The following is a 23550-nucleotide window of genomic DNA, read 5'->3' on the forward strand; positions in this document are numbered from 1 at the left end:
CATATAAAACAGAGTTTGTAATGAGCTTGAAAGCCAAGATTTGGTATGAGCACCTTTATTATACTCTCTTACTATCCTAGGCAGCTTTACTGTAACGTCAATGAAGATTTGAACCAAAAATTGCAAATGTGGCTTCATCACTCTTCATGAGACCCATTTTTCAGTTCATTTCTTGTGTAAAGTACTTAGGAAAAGAGTGGTGCACCAAGAATATGAAGATGACCCAAAATGAATGCTGGGATGGGGTGGGCCACAAGGGATACACATGAGCCATCCTTCAAATCTGGGCATTTGGAGGAGCCTTGGAATTTGGACAGTCTTTGTTGAAATGCCATACCTCTGTGATTTTAGCTACTTTGTAACCTTTTTCTAAAGCTAAAGTAAATGCAGGGATGGGCCACAAACCAGTCAGAGCTCTTTGCTCATTACCAAGATTACATCACAGGCTGCTCACTGTTTTGTGAAAATGTGTTTTCAGATTGATTACCGCCATTTAAGTTTACCCTGCTGGAGCTAAATGTATTGCTAAAAACGGACTGTCATGATGAATGTGGCTGATTGTTACTCTCCCTCTTTATGCTTTTTTAAAAACTCAAATAATAATAATAAATAAATGTCCAAAAAAGTAAAAAGAAAGCTTAGTTTTTCTTTTGTTGTTGTTTTTTTTTTTAATCAAATACAAAACATTAACTTTCATGATATGAAGACATTTTATTAGAAAAGATCTTTAATGTATAACTAAAACATGACAAATTAACAACAAAGTAAACAAACACTAATAAACTGCGACTGAAAGTATCTTAAATCGGTTGGCTGAGGCAGCAGCAGGGAAGCTCGGACCTCCCTCTAACCACCTCCTCCTCCGGGGAGCCATCGAGCTGTTCCCGGGTCTACCCCGGCCCTTCTGATGGACATGCCTGGCTGAAACACGTTACCCAGCAGGCGACGGCCTTTAGACGTGGAGGAGTAGCAGCTCTACCAGTCCGTTAGTGGACTAAGAAATCAGTGTCCAGAAACATCGCAGATCTTACTGATTCTAAACGTCAAACCCCTTCCTCACTTAAAACTGTTTGTTTCCCGCTCTCCAAGGAGCTCCAGGCCCCGCTCGTAGACTCGAGAGGCTTTTCCTGTAGCTCAGTCAGGCAAATGAGAGCTCTCAGACCTCTGGCTTCAGGTGAGGGGGTGTCACAGCTCCACAGCACGTGTTTCTCTCCCGCGCTCTCATTGGTCGAAGCAAGGGCCTGCCTCTCTTTTAATGACGGGCTAATTTAACGTAGTTTATTGACGTTCAAGGTCACTCCGACCTTCAGTCAAGGGTCTGACGGGTGTCGGCCGACTCAGAGCTACTCTGAATATGACTTTTTTGCATCAATCTTTCAAATGTTTGATATTTGTGTCACCTCAAGCTAATAATAAATGCTAATATCAGGTTAAAATGACTTGGTTGTAGTACAAATGCCTTCAATGACATGTCTCATCACATATGGAAGCAGAGACTGTTGAGCAGTGGGGCCACACAGACCCACGTTATTTGTAAAATCATTCTAATTAAGTGGCATTTTTAAATCGGCCGACCCTGGACTCTGCAGAGTCTGTCAGATAAACAGCAGCAGTAACTGTCACAAGTTCCTCAAAGGCCATTATTTGACTCATATTGTTTTTACTGAGGAGCTATCAAATGATGTCTGTTCAAGGCATTCTTTATAAACACGCCTCACCCCACTAATATTAATGATTTGTATGCACATAGAAGACTCTTGATACCAAATACATATGTGTAAAACATTTATTAAGTGTACAAAAAGTAGCTTGACAGAAAAATCATAGATAAAACAGACAATACATGCCATAACCCCTACATGAATAATAGCATTTCTCCGGTTTTTCGGACTTCTGTTGTCATCAATGTTGGTTACTTTTCAGTTATTAGTAAGGCAACTGGCACTTTCTCCCAATAGAAATCAAAACATTTTATATTAACTGTTCGTATGAAGTGAAGCCTTTTGACTTTTTAGTGGAACACTACAGGAATAGTGTTTAGGTAATTTTTTTGTTTATTTTTTTACATGGACCCTGAAATATAAGTCGAGTTTCCCAGTTTCATTAAGTCACAAAAACCCTACCAGAGCCAATCTAAGAATTGTACACACATTTAAAAAAAAAGTTAAACTGATTACATAGAACTAGTAAATCACACAACACAAACACACGAGAGAGAGCCGTTTCCACAATAACACACAGCAGGTATGAGAAAAACTCATACAGTGTGCTCAAGTCAGAAACAGTACAGACGGAGACCGTGTACTCGAAATATCACGTCACACCTGCAAAAGTCTGAGGAAACAGGAATCTTACTTCCATCATTTATCCCACACACTTCAAAAAGTTTGTCAGTTTTAGGTTTCGGATTGAGAAAGCTTTAACTTTAATTTCATCATCTAACCTAATCCAATTGACACTGCACTGTCCAAAGAAGAACAAACCCAAGCAAAGAAAAACTGGCCGCTGCATGGTAAATGTTCCTAAACCCTAAAGCCACTCTGCAGATCCAGGTGTTTATTAACAGCCTGGCATGTTGGTTAGATGAGTCCAATATCCTGTCTGTCTGCAGACATACGTCCTGTTTCTGGGATGAGTGTTTTGGCTCAGAGACGCAACATTTAGCAAGTCTGAGAAGCACCAGTTAGTTCTCCAACTTTGTCGAATGAAAACTGAAAACGGCAACAAGAGGCAGAACAGCAGACTGTAAGAAAACGCCACCCACCCTACAATGTCAGCACTTGTAATAAGTGTGTTCTATTATTGTTCTGAAGTTTAGTTTCATTGGTTCTCTGGAGGCATCAGTCAGTTTTTGTTACAAGTGCAGATTTCTTCCTCTGCAGACTACACACGGGCAGCATAGACACGCATCTGCTAACAGAAGCGTTGCCAGTCAAAATGAACCACTAGTGTTTTTTGGTCAAAAAACAAAAAAGTGCTGGCCCCACTAAGAAAATCTCTACAAAAAACTATTAGCAACCAATAAAGCCAGTCTAGGCAACAAGTTGCAGTGTAATTCAAAAAATAAGAGCTAAATAAGAACATTCAAATACTGTAATGGAGCGGTGTGAGGGCCCTGGACTTCCTCTGGGTCTGCTGTCAGGGTTTACACAGCTGCTTTGGAGCACTCGCAGCTCTTTTAGGTGTGGATAGGACTGAGTTCAACAAAGCACATTTCCCCAAGAAAGCAGGGTTCACATGCATCACATAATTCTGACCATGCTAGTCTTGTTGAGGGTCGTAAGAACACAGACGGGAGAGCTACGTGATTTTAGGTTTGGCAGTTGTCTTGTGTTTTTTCCTGGCTTTATGGATTTCGGTCTGCAGCTCAACTGGGAGCCACATTTAACAAAAAAAAAAAGGAGGCTGCTTTTAGTTTTCAGAAATCTAAGAACGTTTTATCTTCACCTTTGAAGAAATAAGGAAGAGAAAAGTACGGAGCATAGTCACAAAGAGTTCTAGGTTGTGACCAGAAGGTCAAGTATCAACCGAGTGTACCTCAAAGGTCAGAGGTGGTTAGATTGAGCCCAAAGTAGAAGAACTGGATCCGGTCAATTTGCAAACCACCTTTTGAATAGGGAAATCCAAGGTAACTGAACAAGAATGTATCGTTTCATTTGCATTTGGATGCAAGTGAAAGGAAGACTTCAAAAAATACTAAGAAAACATGCAGCAGACAAACATGAGTATCCACGCAATAAATGTTAAAGTTAGAAACACATTCAGAAAGGCCCTGATGTCACAAGGGGTTTGATAACAGATGCATTTTACCCAGTACACACCCAGTATACAGCGGGTGTACATAGCATATAGACTATATATAGTATATATACCATATATAGTGTCTATATACCATGTTCTGTTGTGCTTAGGAGTTGGGATCCATCATATCTAATCCATCGTTGCTGGCGTCTGACTAATTTTTATTGACTCATTAAAGTAGGTGCAGAAATATGGAAAGCTATAAAAACCAAGTCCATTATACAAAAATGATCTTGAATAGTAAAAACATCAAATAATGAGGCAATGGACAGGATCATATCTGAATGGCTCTAGAAGAAAAAAAGTAGTATATAAAGGGTAAAAGCCATCTACTCATGAGGAAGGCTTCACATGATGGCACACTCTCTGGACGACACTTTGCCCTGTAGGAGAAACAAAAAGGTTTGTTATTGGGAGACTTCCATGTGTAGCAGTACAGATGTACAAGTTCCAAAGACTGACTCCATCCAACAGCCTACAACAGGTGCTGACTGAGACAGACCATGTGTTCTACACTGTTTAACCTCAGTAAATAAACATGTTATGAAAACTATGAGCTCATTTTGAATGTGATCGCAGCCACACGTCATAAATACGTTGGCGCAGGGTCACATGCAGCACTGTGTAGCATCCCCTCTTCTTCTAACAGCAACCCACAAGTGTGTGGGACTTGAGGAGAGCAGCTGTTGGACTTGTGGAAGAGGAATGTGTCCCATTCTTCTCTGTTAGAGGATTCCGGCTGCTCAGCAGTTCTGACCCTGCTTTGTCCTGTTTTTTTGGTGCAAACTGCCACTTCCATAGGCACTGAGATTTTGGTTAGTATGACCTCAGCAGTTTCCCCACTTTGCCTCAGTCTATCTTAAACTGGCTTTGGTCCAGAGAAGACAGCGGTGTCTATGGATCACGCTCCCATGTGGCTGCCTCTTTGCGTGACAGAGCTCCAACCTGTATCTGTGGAGGGCACGCTGATCCTGAGCCCATGCACTGATTTCCACCACACAATCATGCCCGTTTTAAGGGACTAGTGATGCAGATATCCAACAATGATGATATTATGAACTACAGATGATGAATTACTCAAAGTCTTCACATGTTTACATTCAGAAACATTCTGAAAAACAATTTGTAGACGCAGTTTTCTGCAGAACGGTGAACCTCTGCCTCTCTAAGATGCTCTTTTAGACCCCGTCATGTGACTCACATGTTGCCAATTAACCTAAGCGGCTGCTAAATGTTCCTCCAGCTCTTTCTTTTTAGTACCACTTACTTCATCAACCTTTTATTGACTTTCTCCAACTGCTCTGCTACCTGCTCCTGCCACCGAGTCAAAATGAGCTCATAGTTTTCTTAACATCTAATCTAACTGCAGTAACAGCCCTGCTCCTTTACACCGAGCCAAACAAAAAGTTTTACCAAAAAGGTAAAGAAAAAGAAAAATTGTTGGCCAAGTGTACCGTCTGTGCCACTGTCTCCTCCTCGCCATCAACATCATCTACATCCACCTGAGTGTTGGTTACAGTCCTCCTGGCCACCTCCTGTGAGACAAACACCGCATGACTCAAAAAATAAAAACCATGTACGAATTTCAAGCAAAGGAAACTGGTTTAGTTAGCTATGCACCGACGTCTTTACCTCGCCATCAGCATTGACCAAAGAGGTAACTATGTCATTTCCTGTGCCCCAGGAAGCCTGGGTTTTCCACAGCAAGTCAGTTGGAGGACTGTGAGCCATACCAGCATCGGCAGACCACACCTAGGTGCAGGTAAACAACAAAAAAAGCTGTTTACAACATACAGTATAACATACAGCTTCACATATTACATTTTTACAATATTACACAGCATGATCATCACGGTACAGTCTGTTAAACTTGAGAAATATCAGTCTGTCCAGGTAGGAAGTCTGAGCCGCTGGGAATCCATTTCACCTGCACAGGTGCAAATCAATGACAACAGGTGCAGTGGAGAGACAACAAGTCAATGCCCCAGAGGGTTTAGCAGTCGGGGGCCACAGACCTCCCTCCTTATCCCTCACGACTGATTTTTCTCTTGGTGTCCTTGTCAAATACTAGTAGCATGAGACCACCAGTGGGTGGCAGCACATTCAGCACAGAGGGAGAGGGAGGATGGCTGCTACAGGCCAAATGATCTTTGCTGGTGGGCTCTTTATCAGTGTTCCTGTCTCACCTCCACTACATGTGTGTCTATACGTGTCTGATCGTTTAGGGTCATGCAACCATACGCAATCTACTCACAGTGACAGACTGCCCAGCTTTCAGGACGTATTTTGGTGAGAACTTGTAGATGATTTCTTCCCCATTGTCAACCTGTCTCTTCAATCTCCAGTTGCCCAGAGGCTGGTCCTGCAAGACATGAGGAGCCTTAATACAGAAGTGCACTTTGTTCAGAAAAGGAGACACAATATAAAATTTCACCTAACACACCTGCTCAGTATCGTTGATGAGTGTGACTGCGTTTCCATCCATGTCAGTCGGTGATATGGTGACGGCTCCAGTAGCCGTAGCCTCTTCTGACACCAGCAACTGCTCCTCTCCTCTTCCAATCTCGGGCATCTCCCTAGCTTCCGCTCTCTTCCTCTTAGAGGAGCGGGAGGATGAAGATCCTGTTAATCTGGACACTGTGACTCGGGAAGACGGGCTGGGGGACAGCTTCAGTCTAAAACAGGAGGAGAAAATGATGCTGTTGGAATCAATGCTGTTGCAACAATCCCAACAGCCCAATCTGATCCAAGTATCACTTTCCACACATCCTACCCACGGTGCCTACAGTAAGTACTGGCTCTGATGGCATCCTCATGATAAAGTACTTGATAAAACATGTGCACCTGTGTTCCTCTCCCTCCAGCAGTTTCCTGTATGCATTGATCTCCATATCCAGAGCCAGCTTCACATCCAGCAGCTCCTGGTATTCACTGAGCTGAGCGTTCATCCGGTCTCTCAGTTCAGCCATTTCTTGTTCTTTTGCTTCGATGGCACGGCGGTGCTTGTCTCGCTCAGACGACAGAATTTCTTCCAACTCTCTGATACGATCTTCTGAGGCAGCCACCTACAAAAGCAAACATGCAGACACCACTCAATTAAAACCAAATAGCAAACCACCAGAAATCCTGAGCTGTTTAAGGGATTTAAAGTGTGGAAGCTGTAGGAGAGATCTCCATTTGGGTGTACTGGTGTCCATAAAGCCACACCTGTTTCTGCAGGGCGCTGAGCTGGTACCCAAGGCTCTCTATTCTGGTACGAGACTCCTGCAGCTCCTCCCTGGCTGAGCTCATTGCCTTGTCATTAATCTCAGAGGACACTTTGGCATTATCCAACTGCAGACAGAACGAGACAGATAGCATATTTGAACACAAGGAGCATAAAACACAAAGAAAGAAAAGGGGAAAAGACAAACATGTGTCTTTCACCTTGGCCTGAAACGTTTGCTCCAGTTCTTCCTTATAAATAGAGACTTGCGCATCATGTTGCCTCCGCAGGTCCTGGTTGGGATCACACAAGTCTGATTAACATTCATTCTCAACAGAAAGCCTGCTGAGCAGTGCTGACACAGATGTGAAGGTGAAATTTAGCATCAACACAAACACAGTACAGACATAATATATACATAATATACTTGCCAAAATGGTTACAGAGAAAATTAACAAGCCCTAGCACGCAATGTGAAATTGTGCAGCATTTTACAGTCAGAGCCAACCACCATGCTCCTGTGCATGTGCGCATGGTGCCACAGGCAAAAAAGAGCTAAAGACTGACTGATACTAAAAATGCCTTTATTATTTGTATGATAACATTTGTTTTTCAATGACACAACTGTACCTGTAAATATACTGGGTTGTAGCAGCCACAGACACGGCAACATCAGAAATTAAATCATACCTGTAGAGCTTGTGCCAGTTTGAACTCATAGTCCTGTCTGACTCCAGAGTCCACCTCCACTATTCTCTGCTCATGTCGACGGCGAGACTCGCGCACCTCCTGAGCACAAGGAGTGAGTGAAGTGTAACAGAGAAACGTCACCCAAAGAAAACCCAAAAACTTTGCTACGTTAAAAGAGAGGGAAAGAAATCTGATTATGCAAACTTTATGGCAGTCTTGTGCACAGGCACAGTATTTACGACACAACCCTTACCTCATCAAACATAGTCTTCCTGAACTCCAGCTCTTCACTCAGTGACTGACAGCGATTCTCCAAGTCCACACGCATCAGTGTCTCTGCCTCCAGCTGGCGTTTACCAACAGCATGGCTGTCCTCTGCCTACACATCATAAGACCGGGACATTTATTAGCACATGGACAACATTAGGCTGATTGGCTGGCTCTTCATGACCAAGCAGAGAACATTTGTTATGTTAGTCTGGCATACAAAAAGTAAATGAAACATTTACTTTTGGGGACATAATACCCAAATAAAAAGGTAAACAAAATTGTAATATCAATCACGATTAAAGTATTGTGGTGATCATATATTATCATTTCTAATTATTCAACCATTTCTAGATATTTCTTTTTCTGGCTTCATTTTTTTACTAAACATCTCGCATCTTTCCCACCTTGGCCAGCAGGCTCTTGACATCAGCTAGCTCAGAGCTCAGAGCAGCATTTTGGCTTAGAGCTGTTGAAAGAGCGGCTTCATTCTTATTCAGCTGGGCTTCCAAACCACTGGCCCTGGACATTGCTGCAGCAAGATCACCATCCTTTTTCTTTATACTGGAACAAATAGACAAGGAGGCAGAACACAATTAATATCTTTAAGTGGTCACTTAATGGCCCTTACAAGCTAACATCCAAAATCTTTAGCCACGTTAACACGATTTCAAATTTTTTTTAAAAAAGTATTTGATAAGGCGTTACCTGTGTGTAGCTTCTTCCAGGTCAGCCTGAGCCTTGCCCAGATCTATCTGGAGCCTGGCTCTCTCTCTAGCAGTTTCATCCAAAACTCGCCGAGCATCAGCCAACTCTGCCTCATACAGAGCCTTTAGGCCTGTTACCTAAAGAGAGGGATGCAAAACACATTACCTGGTGAAGAAAACAAACACTACTGACTGTTCCAGAATGTAAAGTCTTCCGAGTGGTTGCATATTACAACAGAAGGACAGGTTTCTAAAGTTCACCTTAAAAAAAAAACAAAAAAAACCAAAAACCCCAACCTATTTCTTTTTTTTCTCCTTTCTTTTCTTTTAATCAGACAGAGGATTATTACAGGAACATACACTAAACTAAATATACACTGTGGCTCCATTATTATGTCTTAAAATTAAATTTGTTCCCGTTTGAATTTTATCTGAATAAATAATGAATTGAAAAAGATAAATAAATAAAACTCTTTCAGTCAAGCACTGGGGGCAGTGTTAAATTCAACAGTCAGAGCAGCCGTTTCCAGCTGACCTAATTTCATTCAGTATCAATTATTCTGAATGAATAGATCCAACTACCACAACTACACACACTGTGTGACGTTTTCAGTAACCATATATAATGTTAAGATGTAACAAAAGTAATTACTGTCTGAAAATAGCCTTAAGGCTTTCCTTTCACTGCTGCCACCACATTGGACTTTCCGAGTCTAAATAAGATTCAACTAACAACAAAGAGGAAGTGCATTAGCATTTGAGCAAAAAATACCTCTTAAGTACTTCATGGGCATCTATAAAACCTATAGAAACCAACCATCGCACATTGCTTCACCAGTGGCAAAAAAGGCGAAGAAAAAGAAGACAGAACAAAGCAAGGAAGACTGGTACAACCATTCACACAATGGAGAGAGGTTTGGGATTTAAGACTTTCCAAAAATGTCAGCAAGCACGTCACACTTCTACTGGATCCAGAATTTTTTTTTTTTTTTTTTTTTAAATTGCCTGCTTATGATCTAATTTACCTTTTTTTTTTTTTTAACCTTAGTGTCACTGGAATTTAAAATAACATTTTTAGAATTTATATTACATTATTAAGTAGCAACCCTGTCAGTGTTAGCCACATTGGTAACTACTCCCTAATACCTGCAGTACAACAAAAATGACTCCTGTTTTTTTAAAAAACAAACAAACAAACAAACAACAACAGCAACAAAACAGCAGAAAACAGTCACAAACGCAGGCTTGTTAATTCAGTTAGCACTAGGCATGCCAACCAATAAAATCATAAGGCTAGTGTGCAGAAAAAGGTAGCATTGAGTGATCCACTGAGTGATTGTTAATATAAAAGAACACGTTTAGGGGCTCTCCTTTACTCGTTATAAAAGAAGGAACTTTGGAACATAGTATATGAAAGTGTAAAAAGGGTGGACAAGGCCAATTTTTCACGAATGTGGTTATTGCGTGCGTTCATCGCTGTGTTGATTGGGGTTGCTACGTTACAAGAAAAACAGGAAATTGATGCTGCTATGGGCAACAACGTGTCTTTGCAACACCACCTGCTATAACTCCAGTAGAAACACTACAAAACCAAAATTTATCTGTTGTAGGTCAAGTGTCGAAATAGTAGTTCCTTTAAGAAGCAGTTCCATTACAGGGTTGCTACCTGTGAGCATACAGTGACTCACAGCACGAAGAAATAAAGGATCTGGCACGATTACAAGATCTACCATTACTCAAATATGTTGGGTTTTTGTGGTTTTTTTTGATGAAGCAGAAATCATACATCATGCAAAGGTCACATACAAAATAGAAACCACGCACAAGTTAAAATTTTAACTTTAGGGCAACAACTATTCAAGATTACAACAAACACCTTTGTCCCATGATAGGTTCTAACGATGCTTATCTGATGAAGCGCAAAATTGTCTTGATACAATCATCCAGGTAAGGAAATCAATCATTATGGTAAAAAAAATTCCCCAAAAATGGATTCTGTAGGGGTTTTTTTTGTTTGTTTGTTTAGTTTTGGGTTTTTTTTTTTGTTTTTTTTTGTTTTGTTTTTGGGGGGGGGGGGCAAAGTCAAATGAACGGACAAATTCACAAATGCAAAAAATACATTAAAATAAAAAATAAAAATAAAATTTAAAAAAAAAAATCACTGAGCAGAGATTGGCGCGCAGACCCACCCGCTCAGTGCTTCCGGTCCGGTCACATTTGAATACAGATGCAGTATGGATCATTACGGCAAACAATGCAAAGCCAACGGCACCAGTGAAGCTGAGTTTACCGTATGTGAGCGCAGTTAGTTACACATTTTACGCCGCATAATTAACGTGACTTATAATGACCGATTTTCCCTATCGTTCAAGACTAAATATGTGCGCGCACGAGCCTTTTTTCAGTTACACATTTTTACGACAGGGATCACGTGCTGATATTACGTTTACTGAAATATTTTCATTTACTAACCTCTCTCGTAGTCACCTCTTCTTTTTCCGACACTTTGACCATTAGCCGGTCATTCTCCAATTCCAGCGCCCGCACGCGATCGATGTACACAGCCAGCCTGTCGTTCAGATGCTGCAACTCCTGTTTCTCCTGTAAACGAGAAATCCGAGTCGGGGAGAGAGGAGTGGAGGCCGCTGACCGGCCAGCTTCACGGCTTGGGGTAGCGCTTGCAGTCGCCATAGCGGTTCCTTCAAAATTCTGCCCGAGTTTTCCTGAGCACTCAGCGAGCAAAAGAAAATAAATGACTGTATCTACTGGCTTTGTTAGATCGGGATGCAAAACAGCTCCTCTTGATAGTTAGCGCCAGGATATCGCAATCAATGAGCCGGAGGACCACGCAGTGTCTCGAACGCTTGCTTTACACAGTGATGTGATTCCAAGATGGCCGCGGTCAGGACCGCGCCAAAACCAGAGGACACTTCCTGTCCGCAATGGCTGATGGGAAAGCAGAGGTACGGGAAGGGCGTAACGTAACGCATTACCTCCTGTCTAAACAAAAGCACCTTTAGAGGTTTTTTTTCGAAAATGTCCCGTGACTTTAACATTATGAAGGACAGCTTCCCCACCAAAACCCTCGAAAAATTACCAGAAAGAACTGTTCACACTTGATAGTACTGAAGAGGATTAGGGCCACTGGAAAAAAAAAAAAAAAGCAGGAACGTATTTTTTTTTCTTTTCCTGAATTCTGAGAAAAAAAGTCAGAATTCTGACTTTTTTCTCAGAATTCTGGGATTAAAGTCAGAATTCTGACTTTTTTCTCAGAATTCTGACTTTAATCTCAGAATTCTGACTTTTTTTCTCAGAATTCTGGCTTTGATCTCAGAATTCTGACTTTAATCTCAGAATTCTGACTTTAATCTCAGAATTCTGATTTTTTTCTCAGAATTCTGAGATTAAAGTCAGAATTCTGACTTTTTTCTCAGATTTTTTTTCCAGTGGCCCTAATCCTCTTCCGTATGATAGCAATAGGATAGGGTTACACAGGTGCATATAAAGACTGTGACGTCAGGCCATAAAACCAAACTTCACCTTTCCTGTATGCTTAGAAATAGAAGCAGTTATTCTGGTAAATGACAGTATATTTATATTCCTGTGAGTGCCAAACATAGTGTGTGTGTGTGTGTTTCATTGTTCTACTGTGCTTCATTGATCTGGTAACAGTGACAATAAAGATCTATCTTATCTTATCTTATGTTATCTTTTTATACAGTATGTCAGCATTCAAAAACAACCGCTACAAATATAAAACATTCTATTACATAATTATCCCACTTGTAAGCAGTGTTGCTCAAGTTACTTGAAAATAGCAATTATTTGCTAATTACTGATTACTCCTCCAAAAAAGTAATCCTGTTACTTTATTGAATACTTATTTCCAAAAGTAATTAGCTACTTATTACTTAGTTACTTTTTAAAAACATGAAACCCAACATAATTCTATTGTTTGAGCATAATCCATCATATAAAATTGAAGTCTCTTTTAAAAACTTGTTTTATTAATTTTAATCTTTTAACTTTATGCGCATTGCAGTTAAATGATATGCAATAGTGTTTGACTTGAAGAAATTTCCTGTATATTCCAGCATATAAAATAAAATGGGTTTTTTTGTGTTTACACTCACTATTTCAAATATATGAAAGTAAAACACTGCAAAAAATAAATAAAATTAAAGATTCAGCGGCACTAACTCCTGTTGTTCTTAAATCTATTTTCACCTGTTTAGCAGGAGTGGCACCGGTGGAGGTTTTCCTGGTGCCGCAGCTTTCATGTCAATGGGGGGATCCGGGGGTTTGCTTAGATTTGAAGTTTAATTTTTCACTGTAGAAAGAGGTTTTCTTCCCACACAGAGTGTACAGCAGACGCTAAGGTTTTTGTCACTTTTTTTCAGAGTCAAACTCAAAGTAATGTCAGTACTTCCAAGCTTTAAACGCTGCATGGTCGTACTCTCTCCAGCAACACACATCTGTTGCTGCCACAGATGTCGCACGCTCATACGTCATTGTCATGAGACATTCTCACAAACAAAATCACAGTTTAGTAATACAGCGTACTTACGAGAAAGTAACAGTAATATAATTACTTTTTTGCAATAGTAATCCCTTACTTTACGTGTTACTTGAAAAAAGTAATCGGATTACAGTAACGCTTGTAAGTGCCAAAATTATAATTAATTGACACATTAAATATAAACTTGTGCTTTTATGGAAAATACTGAACATGAAATTAACACAAATCCATTAACATGAATTTACCTCTATTGAAAAAAGCTAAACAAGACTTTTAACAAAAATCTCAAATTATGTTTGTTTGTTATTGTCCATTTATGGAAATATAAGCAGCCTCCTAGAAAATCCTAAAAATATTTTTTAACTCTGTAGAGTTTATTATGTGGATGTGGTGGCAGCGCAAAGACAGCCTGCACTTCTGATTTATAAACAAAATTTGGGAGCTGTTTTAATTTTGTTCTCAGTGGAAGAGTTGGATGGAGGAGGTTGCTCTTTGGTGAGATTAATGGCAGAGGCGTAAATCCTATCCCACAAACCATAGACCAAGGCGACTATGGTTTGTGGGTAAATGTTAGAAATGAGAAAAAGACAAACACCCATGTCGAAAAGTAGAGGGCTCATAGTTGAAGGTTTTAAAGGCGATAGCATACACAAAACATATGGAATACATAATAATAAAGATTATGATCTCTACACTGAAAACAATTAATCAGCATTCACACTAATTTTAACAATATGATGAAACAACAAGTAAGTCTGGTACCAACTAGTGAAAGCGACGATTAGTCAGGTAGTCGACCAGTCATGCACATCCTTAAGCCCAACACTCATAAGTAGATTATGAAACTAAAGACTCATAGAAATGGAGTAATTTATTATTTATGAGTACACAGTTGTTAAACCTACTTAATATTTACTAATAAATGATCAGTTTAACTAATTAGCCCCCACATATTTAGGGATTTTTAGATTTATACCAGATTTTATTTTCAGACACGGCAAACAATGATTATGTCAACATCTTTAATCAATGACATTATCGAAACCACAAACGAGGTACAAAATGATTCCCTTCACTCTAAAACATCAAGGTGTATGGAGCTCTTCAAATGTAGGTTGGCTCAATACCTTGAACAGTGTACTACTCTCGGCAGAACTGGATGATGAAACATTTTAACTCCACACTTGTCTTATTATTATATATTATAATAAGACATGATTATTTATCATAAATAATTATAAATAAGACAGTTTAAAGCAAGGCAAATGCTGGCTGGGGAGATGGCAGCCCCCCAAAAAGGTAATTCAAATATGCTAAATTCGTGACTGATGATATTGGACTCCAATAATTACTCTGTTAATGTAACAATTTGATCTTTTTCACCAATTTTGTCATTTTCAAAAACATGAAGTTTACTTTCAGAGAAGAGAAAAGAAAACAGAAATGCTTTTTTTAGAACCATTTTTATTTGTTTTGTGAATGTTTTCAACCAGATTAACTGATTAGCAGGGTAGTTGAAAATATATAATAATCCCCAAAATCCTTTTTTTTTTTACAGTGTATTGCCTTCGTCAGCAGCCTCTCTACAACTGTGTGGCTGAGCTTCAGCCTGCGCTGGGATGTTGAGTTCATTCATTAGCTTGTGAAAACTTTGTGTGTGCATAGCTTGCCACATCAACAACGTATGTGTGTTTTCCTCGAGGTGTTGGAAACAGAGTTTGTTATGGGAGCCCAGCCAAATGCGGGAATTGCAGTTGTCACAATTCACACAACGGACACGAGCACTGTGTGGGATTCATGGAGAATCAGCATGGACCCACAGTGCGAGGATTGTCACCTATTGTTGTTCACTTTTTATCACTGTAAATAAACTCACTGCCTTACACAGCTACTGTGTATTTCGGGGTCAGTGGCCACAGATACTGTGTGTTTTGGGCCTGGTCAGCTCATTAAAACAGGTACTGTTTGTTGTGCTAGGCCACCGGCAACAGTGAACTTGGGTTTTGCTTCTAAGTTAGAAGGCGTCTGGGAAGGAATCTCAAAACTGGATTATAGATGGCAGACAGCTGGTGTCATAAGCCACCAGCTCTGTTCAAAGATGGTCGTTCACAATGGGCATAGATGGCTTCTTTCACTCCTCTTTCAAACAATCTGTCTAATCTGTCCAAAATGTGAACATCGACATCCTCGAAAGAGTGACCTTTGTCCTTAAGATGCAGATGGACAGCCGAGTGTTGTCCTGTTGACCTGTCTGTCTGACCTTCTTTTCTGTGCATCTTTGCTGATTTGATGATCAAAAAAGAGCTTTCTTTACAAGTGTGTGTTCCCTCTTTTTCCCTTCTGGTTTAGAGGGAACATTTTCTGCCCAGTGTTTTAGGGTCCTGATTACTCCAAGTTTGTGTCCCAGAGGGCGTTGGGAGTCAAAGAGGAGGTACTGGTCTGTGTGTGTGGGTTTCTGGTAAACTTCCATACACCGGACGGACGTCAACGCGCCACCTGGACCTGCCGCGGCTGAGCTGGAGGACAACGTGCCACCTGGATCTGCCGCAGCTGAGCTGGAGGTCAGCAAGCCATTTGGACCGGTTAGGAAGTCAGAGCACCGTCTGACCTGCCGCGCCTGAGCCGGAGGTCAACGCGCTGCCTGTACCTGCCACGGCTGAGCTGGAGGACAACGTGCCACCTGGATCTGCCGCACCCAAGCTGGAGGACATCACGCCGTCTGACCTGCCACGCCCCACCTGGAGGACAGCGCGCCTTCTGGACCTGCTGCACCTGAGCTGGAGGTCAACGCACCGTCTGGATCTGCCATGCCTGAGCCAGAGGCCAGCGTGCCGTTTGGACCTGCCGTGCCTGACATGCCACGCCCAACCTGGAGTTAAACGCACTGCCTGGACCTGCCACGCCCAAGCTGGAGGACAGCACGCCATCTGACCTGCCACTCCTCAGCCGGAGGTCAACGCGCTGCCTGGACCTGCTGCGGCTGAACCAGAAGACAACGTGCCTTCTGGACCTGCCGCGTCTGAGCCGGAGGTCAACGCGCTGCCTGTACCTGCCACGGCTGAGCTGGAGGACAACGTGCCACCTGGATCTGCCGCACCCAAGCTGGAGGACATCACGCCGTCTGACCTGCCACGCCCCACCTGGAGGACAGCGCGCCTTCTGGACCTGCCACACCTGAGCCGGAGGTCAACGCGCCGTCTGGATCTGCCATGCCTGAGCCAGAGGCCAGCGTGCCGTTTGGACCTGCCGTGCCTGACATGCCACGCCCAACCTGGAGTTAAACGCACTGCCTGGACCTGCCACGCCCAAGCTGGAGGACAGCACGCCATCTGGCCTGCCACTCCTCAGCCGGAGGTCAACGCGCTGCCTGGACATGCTGCACCCACGTTGGAGGACAGCACACCGTATGACCTGCCACAACCGAGCTGGAGATCTGTGTGCCACCTGGACCTGCCACACCCCAGCCGGAAGACAGCGCACTGCCTGGACCTGCCGTGCACGACCTGCCATGCCTGAGCGAGACAGTCTGCACATCAATGTCCTGCCAAGCTATGGCCTACACATCCATGATCTGCCAAGCCACATCCAGTTCAGTCACAATCTGCACTGCCAGCACGTTGCTGGTCACCTGTCATGCCACGCCGTTGCTGGCCACCAAAAGTCTTTCGCCATTGTTGCTGCCTACCTGAACTGTTCCATTGCTGAACTGTTGGACCTGCGGTTGGCCCTCTGAACTTTTTGTGTTGGACTATGCCCCTTTTGTTGTCTTGGGGGATTGGTTTGCTTTTGGACTATGCTAATACTAAACAGCTAATGTTACCATATGTGTCGGCCAGGTTAACATTCATGAAGACTGTTTAATACTTTATTGAAAACAGGAGCTTTGCTGACCCCTGAACTTTCTCCTTACGTTTTGTTAAGTGTTATTAGCATTAGCTAATCCAGCTGTTAGTAAGGAGGAGCTGTGTGTCTGTCTGTGTGAAGTTGTGTGTCAGCAGCCAAAAAACCCAAAGGATCTATTGGTTCACATTTCCACCAACTACAAGAAGCATCTCACTGTACTCACCAACAGTGATTTCTGGGGGAATAATTATTTCCTTCAATGTATATAGAAAAAAACATTTAGACATTTAGGGCAAGAAGAATCAAAAGTCTCACTAAACAACAATGGTATTTGTATTAGAATATTAAGAGCTATAGATTTTATATACTGATGCACCAAACTCGGTGAAGATTAGAAACACTTTTGCATAGGATAAAGCTGTGCATCATCACAGCCTCCTCCATCCTCTAACCATCCTCTAACCTCCAAATGCATTTTAGGAATAAAACGACCTTTAACATAGTGTACATAGACTGATTCCAGAGACAGATTAGTGAAATGAGAAAACCCCATTAAAATGAAAAACGCTTTCTCTTCCCGGGCAGCAGGGCGCGCTGTCACGCCAGCGTAACAGAAGCGTTTTCCGGGTCAGCGCTTTCATTGCCCCGTTTAGCTCACGCAACAGTCCTTCCGGCCTGACCGCCATCAAAGATAGCAGGTACGATTTTAATGTCGAGAAGTTTTAGCCAAAAGCCGTTTTTAATCTTTGCCATCCGTCGAGTTTTAGAAGATTTGTTGAAACTGTTTAGTAACTACTAACCTTACTTTACGTCTCAGCTCAGTATTGTAGCACCGTATTATATGAAGTTGAAGAAAATGTGGCGTCTAGTCAGCCGTGTCCGTTTTCCTTATGTTCCTAAGTGCGTAGAAATCGGTGCTTCCGAGCGCAGACTGAATATTGTTGTAGTGAGAAACTAAAGCAGCGAGCAGACCTGCTGGCTCATAGGGAGCTGTCGCACAGTCTGGTGGACACTAAAGCTTTACCGGCCCGATGTGACGGATCAGCGCCAGTAGGTCGCTTGTACCCTCAAAATTGGAAATGAAATCGCAGATTGCTCCAGGCTACCTCGCGTGTCTTACATGGCGAGTCCAAGTCAAGAGTTTTTACTGAAGGTGGCTGCAGCAGAGCACATTTTAGTAATCAGCGTTCACTCAGTGTAACTGTGATGGTTAAGCTTCCACCGACATTGACCTGTTTAGATTGTGGTTGTTAAACGGTGATTTGGAGTCCTGTTAGCACTGTAAGAAATGTTTTTGAGACCAAATTATGGTGTTGTTTCAAATGGCTCGCTCAAAAGAACCAGAAGCTCCTGCTAACATTCTTTTTGCACACAGTTATTGTCTAATCTGCAGGTCGCATCCATTGAACGAGAGTAATTGGTCTGTTGTGTGTGTATATCACACAGTGCTTTTTTTATTTTATTTAATGAGGTTGAATTGATTCCACTGACCTTACATCTTGCTCGACTTCCTGAGCTACAGCTACCTTTGCAGTAAAGTAAAGCGATGGACGCCGTTATTCCCATCACTGCTTACAATAGAGCTTAGACAAGAGCCTGTTGTCGGTGTTGGTCTTCCTGCTATTGCATACTAAAGTATTTGTTCTGATATGTTGATCATGTGAGATTGCAGCTAGTTAAAGCCTCATCATTTGCACTTGTCTTAATGTTTGTGTGTGATCCTCCGCAGACATGGCTATTCGTTATCCTATGGCTGTTGGCCTTAACAAAGGCCACCCAGTCACCAAAAATGTAACTGCTCCCAAACACAGCCGCCGGCGCGGGGTGAGTATCTCTTGCTGAGTGACTTTACAGACTTGACTATATTACAAGTGTTAAGATAAATATATTTGCACTTCAGACAGTAGTTTGTGTACTTACTCTGTGACTGGCTTGACCTGAAGCGTTTGATGACACATAGTGTAAATCAGTCCACATAAGCATAATCTGTCAGGCATCAACATTCCTATATCACATTATGTCCAAATAGAGTCAATGGTGTTAAATGCTTTGACTTAACGTGTACTTATGTCTTTACTGCCCAGCGTCTGACCAAACACACCAAGTTTGTGCGGGATATGATCCGTGAAGTGTGTGGGTTTGCTCCGTATGAGAGGAGAGCCATGGAGCTGCTGAAAGTGTCCAAGGACAAGAGAGCCCTCAAGTTCATCAAGAAGAGGGTGAGTTTGTGTCAAAGCACTCGCCAGCCTAAACCACAGTAGTGTTTGCCCGGTTACAAACCACAAAAGTGAGGATAAGTTGTAAAATGTAAATAAAGATTATGCAAATGTTGTATTATCTTTATAATATTTATAAAACATATTACATGTTTAAATAGAGCTGGGCGATATAAGATTTTTTTCATATCACGATATTTTTTTTTTTGTTTGTTTTTTTTTTTTCATTTCAGGCGATAACGATCTATATCACGATATAAGCCAAATAACTATATTTGTAAGATTTAAATATGCCATTGCTCACAAGTAAAATGTGAAATAATCAGCAGCTTGTTTTTATTTAAATATTTATTTCCCATAATAAGTTCAACAGGGTAGATGTACTTAAGGAACATGAGACTTTTTCAGATAAATAAAGGCAAATATTGCAAACTACACAAAAGGCAGCCGCTAAAGCGTTTAAGTTTCAAAATAGAACAAACGAAACAGACTAATTTGTCAATTCCACTTAGAAACAAAATATTAATTCTAAAAATAAATCTTAGTTTGTTTTACAGAAGAACAGACAAGATTGACTAACTTTTGTCAATATCAAATGAACTGAGAACTAAAAGGAAATTCTCAATCTCTCCTTGTTGTATAGCTTAGCTTTTCAAACAGTTTTAACAGTTACTTTAGTCTGACAAAAGCCGAATGACGAATTAGTGCTTCCAGTCAGACATTGAGCATGCACCGCGTTATTGTATTTCCAGACTTGCTTTCGGCACAATTTACAGTGCACGCTACTCTGTTTTTTGTCAGACTTGAAATAGCCGAAATACCTTCACACTACGGAACTTCTGCGGCTCTTCCGTTCGACAATCTCTCCGGCATTGGAACCATCATCTGTTTTCTCTTCGGTAACCTTCGGTCACGCTCGGTTGATTTTTCTCTAGTCGGCACTCTAGTCCCTCCATTACCCGGGCGGCACGGCGGCCGGCTGCTTCCCAAACAAATACACATGTGCGGCTTGGCACTTGTGCTGTACGTAACAAGTCACGTGACGTGACGCTGCGGCTGTGATTGGTTTGGCTCTGCGCTACTTAATTTGGATTGGCTGTTCTTCTTCTTCTTTTTTTTTTTTTTTTTTTTTTTTTTTTTAAGAGGACGAGCGGTGAGGTCTATCGCAATAGTTTAACTTTTCTATCGAGAAAAAGTTATTTCGCAATACATATCGTTATCGTTCTATCGCCCAGCTCTATGTTTAAACTGAATTATTGTACCATGTTAAGAAAACTGAGCTCATTTTGACTCGATGGCAGCAGCAGGTATCAGAACATTCGAACAGGGTCAAGCTGAAAAAGTGGGACTAAAAAGAAAGAGCTGGAGGAACATTTAGCAGCCACTTAGGTTTATTGGCAACATGTGAGTCACATGAAGGGGTCTAAAAGAGCATCTTAGAGAGGCAGAGGTTCACCATTCTGCAGAAAACTGCGTCTACAAATTGTTTTTCAGAATGTCTCTGAATGTAAACATGTGAAGACTTTGAGTAATTCATCATCTGTAGTTCATAATATCATCATTGTTGGATATCTGCATCACCAGTCCCTTAAAACGGGCATGATTGTGTGGTGGAAATCAGTGCATGGGCTCAGGATCAGCGTGCCCTCCACAGATGCAGGTTGGAGCTCTGTCATGCAAAGAGGCAGCCACATGGGAGCGTGATCCATAGACACCGCTGTCTTCTCTGGACCAAAGCCAGTTTAAGATAGACTGAGGCAAAGTGGAAAACTGCTGAGGTCATATTAATCAAAATCGGCACCTTTGGAAGTGGCAGTTTGCACCAAAAACAGGACAAAGCAGGGTCAGAACTGCTGAGCAGCTGGAATCCTCTAACAGAGAAGAAGAATCTTCTAACATTCCTCTTCCACAAGTCCCGCAGCTGCTCTGGTGGACTTGTGGGTTGTTGTTAGAAGAAGAGGGGATGCTACACAGTGCTGCATGTGACCCTGCGCCAACTTATTTCTGATTTGTGGCTGCGATCACATTCAAAATGAGCTCAGTTTTCATAACATGTTTATTTACTGAGGTTATCAGTACCATGTTTTGTGATTTGGAGGTTATACTCATAATTTTCCATGTTACACAGCCTTCCAACTGCTAACTATGAGTTGAGATGTGTGCATTCTCACAATTTCAGTGAGGTAGTTTTATAATGAGCCATCTGTAATGTGTTGGCCATTTATAAGGACTTGAGCTTTTTTGTGATCGTTTGTTGGATATGATTTTTATGCACTGACTGGACAACAGAAAAGCTCAGAGCTCTTCTAATATTTCTATACTGTTTTTCCCCTCACAGATCGGCACTCACATTCGGGCCAAGAGAAAGAGAGAAGAGCTGAGCAACGTACTGGCTGCCATGAGAAAGGCTGCTGCCAAGAAGGAGTAAAAGTCATTTAATAAAACATGAAACTACATTCCAGCCTCGTCTTTCTCTTTTTGCTTTGTCACCATTCATCAGATCTGTTTATGTTGCTGCAACCATCTCGGTCGTCAGCACACCTGAAGATGTTTGTAGAAATCTCAAAATATAGACATAACATGCTGCTTGGCTTTAGACCAGACTGTAGATTAGCCTACTGTGGCTAAAGGAATGAATATCACCAAAGAACTTGTAAAATTACCGCTGCAGCAGAAATAAAGCATATACATTTTTGTATAGAAATGTGTACTTTAAGTATAAAATAAATTTTAGAATGGTGACTTGTGCCCATTCTTTTCTGTTTGAAAGGAGCATGAAGCTTTGGCATGTGTGTGAAAATGCTTAATCAGCTGAGTATTCTCCAGCACTTTATTCTGTCTCACACACGGTCACACTCAAGCCACTTCCAAATTTTAAATGAGTTCACAAATTTAAATGGAGAAACTTGAGGTGTGGAAGTTCAGTGGTTACCACTGTTGCCTCAGTGAGGGGTTTGTGGTTCACATCCCAACTGGGCTGTTCTTTGATGAGTTTGCATGGTTTTGATGTATGGCTTGTAGTCTTACAGAATTTGAGTGATCAGTACTACAAAACGCGACACATACACCAGTCGTGCTAAAATTAGCACTCACAGGTGAATTCAATAATGCTGATCATCTCCATCTCTGTTAATTGGCTATGCACCACAGACCTTAGTAGACAAACCGTTACTTAAAATGCCATCACTTGACCCAGCTGTATTGGCACATTATAGGTCAATCTCCAACCTTCCTTTTATTTCAAAAATTCTTGAAAGTGTAGTTGTAAACCGCTAACTGATCACGTGCAGAGAAAAATAATTTGAGGAGGTTCAGTCAGGTTCGAACCTGAGAGATGCATCTCCACCTTCAGCTGATCCATGTACTGTTCACTGAAGCCTCATCAGAAATGGTCTCAGTGGAAGGGTTGCTTTCAAGAAGTCATTGTTAAGAAAGGTAAACAAACAAAAGCCTGAAGTATGCCACATTACACAAGAACTGGACTGAAAATCCGTGGCAACTGGCCCAATGGAGTGATGGATCCAAATTAAAAAATTTACAGCCTGCATCTGTTAAAAACGGTGGAGGCTCTCTCATGGTTGGGGCTGCATTTCAGCCAGTGGTGTTGGAGATCTTGTTAAAATCGATGAAATTATGAATCCAGATAAGTATCAAAAGATTTAGCATCTGCAAAAATGGTAAATTGCTGCACCCATCTCCCATTTTCCATCCAAATTATAAAGATATAAGGGGTGCTCAAAACTTCTACATAAGCCTGGTGCAGTCGTACTGTGTAAAATTGTATGCACACACAGATTTGCCACCAACAATGAACATGTCTGTTTTTAGTATTGTTTGGTCCTGGAGAAGGACAGCCCTGTTTGGATTCTGCGTGCAAACCACAGTTTCCAGCCGTCTTTAACAACTTAAGAGAATTATACTGCACAATTTTCTCATCCAATAAAAGAATATTTACTACATCCGTTTACCTTGCATTTTATTTAAAACCTACAAAAGGATCACATATTTCTAGCTGTCACTAAGGGCTATTGCCCTTCAATATAACTAAAGCTTTCAGACAGTTGTAGGGGTCGCAGTATATAATTATTTGTGACACAGTCATACAGGTTTAAAATAATACGAATTAGAACTAAATACCCTGAATTTGAACTGAAATGTAACATTTAGGACAACTGAGTTAAATTCTATCTCTGAGCTACGTTTTGATGTAAGTACAGGATATATAATAAAATATGTATAATATAAGACCTATTATTTTTTGCACCGTCAAAATTAAATGAGTGAAATGAGTGTCTTGAGCTA

The 23550-nt window shown here is 41.5% G+C and overlaps 2 protein-coding genes across 2 annotated transcripts; one reads left to right on the forward strand and one right to left on the reverse strand.

Annotated features, from left to right (window-relative positions):
- Positions 1-1772: 1772 nt before the first annotated feature.
- lmnb2 (lamin B2) lies at positions 1773-11559 on the reverse strand. The gene is made up of 13 exons (XM_085387856.1): positions 11143-11559; positions 8672-8808; positions 8371-8527; positions 7950-8075; positions 7697-7795; positions 7228-7299; positions 7009-7134; positions 6646-6866; positions 6245-6476; positions 6056-6163; positions 5434-5553; positions 5256-5336; positions 1773-4184 (listed from the first exon to the last, which is right to left on the reverse strand). Exons 1-13 carry the CDS (start codon positions 11359-11361, stop codon positions 4149-4151), a joined length of 1734 nt encoding a protein of 577 aa, XP_085243982.1. The 5' UTR covers positions 11362-11559; the 3' UTR covers positions 1773-4148.
- Positions 11560-17665: 6106 nt separating this feature from the next.
- Positions 17666-21704, forward strand: rpl36 (ribosomal protein L36). The gene is made up of 4 exons (XM_085387857.1): positions 17666-17730; positions 18762-18856; positions 19117-19251; positions 21587-21704. The coding sequence occupies exons 2-4, from the start codon at positions 18764-18766 to the stop codon at positions 21674-21676; spliced, it is 318 nt and encodes a 105-aa protein (XP_085243983.1). The 5' UTR covers positions 17666-17730; positions 18762-18763; the 3' UTR covers positions 21677-21704.
- The last annotated feature ends 1846 nt before the right edge of the window (positions 21705-23550 follow it).

This window comes from Rhamphochromis longiceps, linkage group LG17 (assembly GCF_057381845.1).
Source record: "Rhamphochromis longiceps isolate RC_006_pf linkage group LG17, R_longiceps_female_GT1.1, whole genome shotgun sequence".
Classification (NCBI taxonomy): Eukaryota; Metazoa; Chordata; class Actinopteri; order Cichliformes; family Cichlidae; genus Rhamphochromis; species Rhamphochromis longiceps.

Coding starts and splice junctions, on each gene's coding strand:
- rpl36 (XM_085387857.1), top strand. CDS start 18,764: ATGGCTATTCGTTATCCTATGGCTGTTGGCCTTAACAAAGGCCACCCA. Junction 18,857..19,116: donor AACACAGCCGCCGGCGCGGG/GTGAGTATCTCT, acceptor TTTACTGCCCAG/CGTCTGACCAAACACACCAA. Junction 19,252..21,586: donor TCAAGTTCATCAAGAAGAGG/GTGAGTTTGTGT, acceptor TTCCCCTCACAG/ATCGGCACTCACATTCGGGC.
- lmnb2 (XM_085387856.1), bottom strand. CDS start 11,361: ATGGCGACTGCAAGCGCTACCCCAAGCCGTGAAGCTGGCCGGTCAGCG. Junction 7,300..7,696: donor AACTGGCACAAGCTCTACAG/GTATGATTTAAT, acceptor GATCCCAACCAG/GACCTGCGGAGGCAACATGA. Junction 7,135..7,227: donor AGCAAACGTTTCAGGCCAAG/GTGAAAGACACA, acceptor TTCTGTCTGCAG/TTGGATAATGCCAAAGTGTC.